At 31.5% G+C, this 7054-nt stretch overlaps 1 protein-coding gene across 1 annotated transcript; it reads left to right on the plus strand.

Moving 5' to 3' along the window:
• Window positions 1-547: 547 nt before the first annotated feature.
• On the plus strand, window positions 548-6315 carry LOC126768352 (elongation of very long chain fatty acids protein AAEL008004-like). Its single transcript, XM_050486378.1, has 7 exons — window positions 548-608; window positions 2382-2540; window positions 3096-3151; window positions 3853-4015; window positions 4804-4940; window positions 5195-5224; window positions 6298-6315. Exons 1-7 carry the CDS (start codon window positions 548-550, stop codon window positions 6313-6315), a joined length of 624 nt encoding a protein of 207 aa, XP_050342335.1.
• The last annotated feature ends 739 nt before the right edge of the window (window positions 6316-7054 follow it).

Genomic DNA, 7054 nt, shown 5'->3' on the forward strand with positions numbered 1-7054 from the left:
GAGGACCTTATTTAAGCCTGCACAAAGCTGTAGCAACGAGTAAATTATAATCTATATGTAGTTTAAGTTACAAGTGTTTAATTAAATCATTTTTGTTGTTTTATTTAATTGTGCAAGGAAAATTGAAATCCTTACATTTACTGTACTGTGTTTGATATTGCAATAATTTGATATATGACATATTATTATAGTCCATGCAAAAGGTCGAAATGTAAATCCTTAGTTATATATAATTAATTAATAGATTTTGTTATGTACGCTGGAATGTTATAAAGTGAGACTAAACATATGAAATCCACGAAAAACATATGAAAACATCTATTCATTATTTTAAATAATCATCTTATAAATGAATCGTTTATGATTTTCCATTTATCCGCGGATTCCTAGTATAAGAATGTATATCAACCTCACGGTCCAATTTTCGTATTCAAACTTGTTACCGTTGACGATTAAGCACGGAATAGTATAACTACTATGAATCAAGTAAAATGAAATAAACAACGCGGTGCAAAAATCTATCTTTAAAATTTTAATACGGTACAAAATGGCGAGCATGGCAAAATCTATGTACGATAATTTCTATTATTACATTGAAAACCCAACCCGTAAGTATCTAAGCATATTTTAATATATTTTTTTTTAATAAATGACAATGTATCTCTGTATACTATATGTAATATTTGTCACTTTTATATTTTAATTTTTTAAGCGAATCAAAAAATCACTTTTGAATCAAAAACAAAAAATATATTTTGTTGTTTCTTTTTGAAAATAGTATGCTCATGATGTTAATGTTCGCAATACGTACTTAGGTAATTCACTGGTGGTAGGGTGTTGTGCAAGCTTGACTGGGTAGGTACCACTTACCAGATATTCTACCGTAAAACAGCAGTACCTGGTACTGTTGTGTTCTGATTTGAAGGGTGAGTGAGCCAGTGTAATTACAGGCACAAGGGACATAACATCTTAGTTCTTAAGGTTGGCGGCACATTGGCGATATAAGCGATGGTTAACATATCTTACACATCTATGGTCAACGACAATGTCTATGGGCGTTGGTGACCACTTACCATCGAGTGGCCAATAAGCTCGTCCGCTTACCTATACTATGAAAAAATTAATTTTCAACGATAAAACATCAAATGTAAAATTTAAGTTAAAAAAAATACAAGTTTTTATTATTTTATTTTTCTTTGTCATTAAGTGTCCAGAAGTATGTATCCACATACGCGTTTTACCACATAAATACACATACTGATAGCAAAAGTGTCGAGACGGCTGATATCTTAACGTGCGCTTATAGAATTTTACTATAAAAACCTGCTAAGTTCCTTTCGCCGGTTCTTTTTAGCGTTTGATGTTTCTTTTCCGAACCGGTGGTAGTTTCTAATTTGACAATTAATAAGTAAGTGTAATGCTGCTATGTTGAATAAAGTATTTTGATTTTGATTTAAAAAAAATAATAGTATGACTGTTTATATCTTACACCACCGATTAACTACATTTATAATAATTGAAAACAATAGATTAATGTGTTGTGTATATTTTCTTACAATTAACTTAATGGAAAAGTTTCATGATATTGACGTCATGGAATTAAAATAATTATCAATAGTAACAAATCATTAAATGTTTGTTTTTTTTTTATCTACCATAATTTAATTATATTATTTAATGTGCCCCAAACGCAAATTGAGATTAATGAAGCTGTTCTTGACTTTTAGCTGCGCTGGCATTTTCCATTAGAGATTTTACTGCAGGGATACTGTTAGGAATTGCAAATGATAATAACCAAGCTCGCTCTCTCTACTTCGTCACAATAATTCTCGTCTACACACCGCACATGTAACAGCCTATTAATATCCCACTGCTGAGCTAAGACCTCCTCTCCCTTTTGAGGAGAAGGTTTGGAGCTTATTACACCACACTGCTCCAATGCGGGTTGGTAGAATACACATGTGGCATAATTTCAATGAAATTAGACACATGCAGGTTTCCTCACGATGTTTTCCTTCACCGTCAAGCACGAGATGAATTATAATCACAAATTAAGCACATGAAAATTCAGTGGTGCTTGCCCGGGACCCACGATCGTCGGTTAAGATTCACGCGTTCTAACCACTAGGCCATACGGGCCACCGCACATGGACTGGTTTAAAACAATAGGAGTTACGACAAAAAAAATCCGTCACCAACCGTATTGACGAAGCCTTGCTCCAACTGAATTTGGATAACTTTCATTTTTATTATCAATGATTCCTATTTCACTTACTTCTCTTTCAACATTATGTAAGGTGAAACATTTTATAATTTACTCTTTTAAACTACCAATTTTCATCTTTGAAAATCAATCTGATTTTATACTTTTTAATTTTCAGTTCCAGAAACAAAAGATTGGTTCATGGCTGGTAACCCACTAAAACTTATTACTTTACTAATATGTTATAATTTTTTCTGCTTATATCTGGGCCCCAGGTACATGAAAAATAGGAAACCATACCAATTAAAAAACGTTATCAAAATATACAATATATTTCAAATTTTCATCAGTCTCTATTTATTTTATGAGGTAAGAATTTATGTAAAACTTACATGCTTTATATAACACTAAGATCGATGGCAATTAAGTAACATTACGCTGTAATTTTCTTTATTATAGACAACATTGTAATTTTATAGTCTTTTTAATTAATGTCTTATTTTTTATATCATATAATATATATACATTTATGTACAACAATACAAAATATGTATTTCACTACTTGCAATTTTATTTTATTACAATAATAATTATGTCCTCCAGATCGATTTCGGCCACGGCGGCCAATCTCAAGAAAGATTAGCCAACTGCGAGGACATATTATAGCGCACAAATGTGTGCACAAACACGGGTGCACTTTCTATTCCCTAACTATCATAATCCGATGGTACAGTAATCCGACACGACCGAAAAGAGTTCAGGCGTAGGACCAACGGCTGTACGTGCTTTCTGAGGCACGGGAGTGTATACACTATTATTACGATTCATTTATCTACAATAATCATATGCACGTTTCAATTGTTACAGGGAACAATATACGTATTTTTCACAGATTTCAACTTTTACTGCCAAGGTGTTGGTGATTTAAATTCACCGTCCACATTAAGGGTGATTTTTTGAGACTTTTCATGAAATTTATTACATAATAAATAGGGATTATCTTTCTTATGAAATGAGCTATAAATTTTCTTCCATCTCGTTTAAAGTAGTCATTTGACGCATAATCCATAAATGGAGTATAATAATTATATTCCATTGGAATATCCAGTAACTGAGTCATTTGTATTTGAACTTTTTGTCTAGAAAATATGCATAATCGTGTCAACCGAACGAGTGACAGTTTCGAAAGATTGTCACATTACAGACGAAATTCGAAATACTTTATTCATGTAGGCAAGCACTTTTGAATCTACTGCATGTTTGAAACTAAATGTCACATCCACCAACCTAAATTAAATGAGCGTGGCAGATTAAGACTAAGCCTTCACCTCAAATGGGAGAGTAAGCCTCAGCTCTGCAGTGATACATTTACATTTATTTGTATTAACATTTACATCTTTATATTCAATATGTGCAATATATATGATGAATGTAATCTTGAAATTTAAAATTACGATTTAGATGTGATTTTAAAAGCCTACTTTAATAAAGTATATTTTGAGTTGATTTTATATACTTTATAGTAGTGTAAGATTAATGTTTTCTTGAGTAATATTATGAGTACATAATATATAAAGCAAGAATCAACCTAGATTAAGTTTATATTAAATGTTTTTATTGTAATATTTATGAGATTTTTAATATTTCAGATAGCAAAAGTAATCTGGGTTTATTATATTGTAAAAATAATCGATCTCATGGACACGGTATTTTTTGTGCTTCGAAAATCAAACAGACAAATTACTTCACTTCATATGCATCATCATACACTGATGCCGGCTGTTAGTTGGGCTGCTTTAATATTCATTCCAGGTAATCGAAGTTATTATATTTATCCACAGGTCTACGGCTTTATCTATTAATGTTGCTTAAAAGGTACGTTTATTAAGGCTGTTTTTTTTTCGAATGTTAAAACAATCACTAAACAGCTTTTTTAAATAAGGTCGTTAATATCTATGGTTACAATATCAAATCTACATTTGTGTGCAACTGTTTTTAACTTAGTCAATCTATTACTTCAGATTGACCTTTTTTTTTAAAATGGTTCCTATTAAACATTCTAATAATAATCTTCTTAATATTTACAAATAAATACATCTCAACTAAATTTAAGTTGTGTTAATATTAAATTTAAATAATGCATTTTTTTTGTAAGTAAATCACTTTTTCGACGACGAGCGTCACGAACGAAGTGGTCACCAACGCCCACAGACAATGGCATTGTAAGAAATGTTAACATCGCTTACATCGCCAATGCGCCGCCAACCTTGGGAACTAAGATGTTATGTCCCATGTGCCTGTAATAACAATCACACGCACCCTTCAAACCGAAATACAAAAATACCGAGTACTGCTGTTTACCGGTAGATTATCTGGTGGTGGGTGATATCTCCCCACTCGAATCGTCTCAAAACCACATGAGCTTGCACAAAACCCTACCATTTTCATGCAACACCTGTCTTTGTTTATTTAAAAACATAAACAGTTAAATCTTTGTTAATATTAAGTAGTTAACAATGAATATTTAGATTAATAAATCTACAGTTTCAAAATATAAAATAATTAAAGCATATATTTCATATATGTTTTTATCTTTACAGGGGGTCAAGGTGTATTGGTAGGGTATATTAATGCTCTGGTTCATGCTGTTATGTATACATACTATCTTCTTGCCGGTCTAGGAGATGAATACAAGAAATATCTTTGGTGGAAAAAATATTTAACAATACTACAATTGGTAAATCGATTCTAAAATTATTAAATTTGAAAAATTAAGTAATCATATTAAAAAATTGTATAAGCCAATAATTCAGTAAACCGCATTGGAGTAGTATGGTGTAATAAGTTTCTTCTATGAGATTCTCCATAAGTCGAGAAGAAAGGAGGCCTATGTTCAGCAGTAACACATTTACTTGATTTTACTACAACTATAACTACTATAATATAATTAAGAAACGTCATTCTTTATCGATTCAATTTTATTTATTTCAGATACAGTTTGCAGTCATTGTAGCTCACAGTGTCAATAGTTTATTTTATCCATGTTCCTTCTCCTTGTTCTTTAAATTATTTTCTATAATTTATGGAATTGTATTCCTAAATATGTTTGGAAAATTTTACTATTACAACTACGTGAAGAACAAAAACGATAAAGGTATAAATAATGCATCAAATAGAACAATCGATCAACAGACGGTTAATAATAAAACGCATTAAAATAAAACGAGCTATTAAAGGCAACAAATAACTTACTTGTATTATTTTTATTAAAAAATTATCAGTTTTAGTCTTTTTTTGTAGCCACCTGGAACAATGAACGTACAGTATTTTTTCTAATGAGTAAAACTGACTGATTATTTTTTTATCAAATTGGAAGTTAAGCATGCGACACATATGGCGTAAAACTGTGTTTAGTGCACAATACACTCTTGATTATCTTAAAATCTGATTTTACGTAGAAAGCCATAAAGATGGAAACGACTTCATATTTAGTAATTTCAAGTGCCTGCAACGTTAAAATATCATGAAATTACGTTTCTTCAATATTAAAATACATTTTATTCGAGGCGGTAGAATATACAGGGTAAGATGTTTCTTTTTTGAACCGGTGATAGTCAAACTAGAAACTTAGTTTGACTATCAATAAGCAAGTGTAATGTTTCAATGTTGAACAAAGTATTTTTATTTTGATTACGATTTTATTACGTTCATTTGAATTGTCAGTAAACAACATTGTGTAAAATATAAAACAAGCACTGATTTAACAGTGCTGTCTTCTTCTTTCGAATATCGTATTAATGACTAGCTGACCACTTTGTTGGGCGGTAAACATTTTTACTTGTTGATGAAATTATGAGTGTGGCTCGGTTAGTACTGAGTGCTATGATTTATTTTCTGACTGCCAAAACGAGGTTTATATTTTTACTGCATATGTATACCAATTATTATATATTGGTATTTGCATACCAATTTGGCTATATTACCGGGTTTCAAATGAGTGAATGAAATGATTATTATTGAATAAATTATGTTTATTTTAATTTTAAATTCTCTGTAATGTTATTATTATTTGGTACTAAAATATTATGTTTTAGGTGTTCAAGCCGGGATAAGCCAACATACAACTGCCCATGGGAAAAACACTGCTTTCTCAGGTCAGTGACCAACCAGAGAGAATGTTTGACCCTGGGACTTATTAATAGTGAGGGCAAAAAAGATCTTGACGGGATACAGTAGCTTTTTAAACGGTTTGGGTAAATCCGTCGAAATCATGGGTATCCGCGGAATATAAGCCAGTTGTCCCAGTGCTGGTCTGTGAGAATGGTCGCCACAGACAAAATTTTAACGAAACTCCATAAGTAAGATGATTTTAAGGATGCCGTGATGACATCGGTGCTTGTTCCTTTTGTTATTACAGGCAGTGTTTGCAAAAATCACCCCCAAAAACAAAAGTAACACCACCCTTAACAGCATCTGAATCTCTGAGGTTCTTTGAGCGTTCGGTTTACTGTTTCAACATAAACTATGACTCATGATACTTTCGTGCCATATAATTAAAGTTGTCTCTCGTAAAATATACCAGAGCGGTCCATTTTTACTATGGAGCATACTGAGTGTTGTTCCAATGATACTATTAGTGGTAGTTTAAAGGTGCAGTGTGCTGTTTTCCCATCATTTATTAGAGTTGTGGCAAACCCTGAAGAGGCAACGGCTAGTTCATTTTTCCCGGATTGTCTTATTGCCAATATGAAATTAATAAAATTGTCTCGCGTTTTTAATAATTTAAAATATCTCTTAAACTATACAACCAAAAAACGTACCGTAAAAACCAATTTTATCTAAATAAAATTT

The sequence above is a fragment of the Nymphalis io genome, chromosome 5 (genome assembly GCF_905147045.1).
Source record: "Nymphalis io chromosome 5, ilAglIoxx1.1, whole genome shotgun sequence".
Lineage (NCBI taxonomy): Eukaryota > Metazoa > Arthropoda > Insecta > Lepidoptera > Nymphalidae > Nymphalis > Nymphalis io.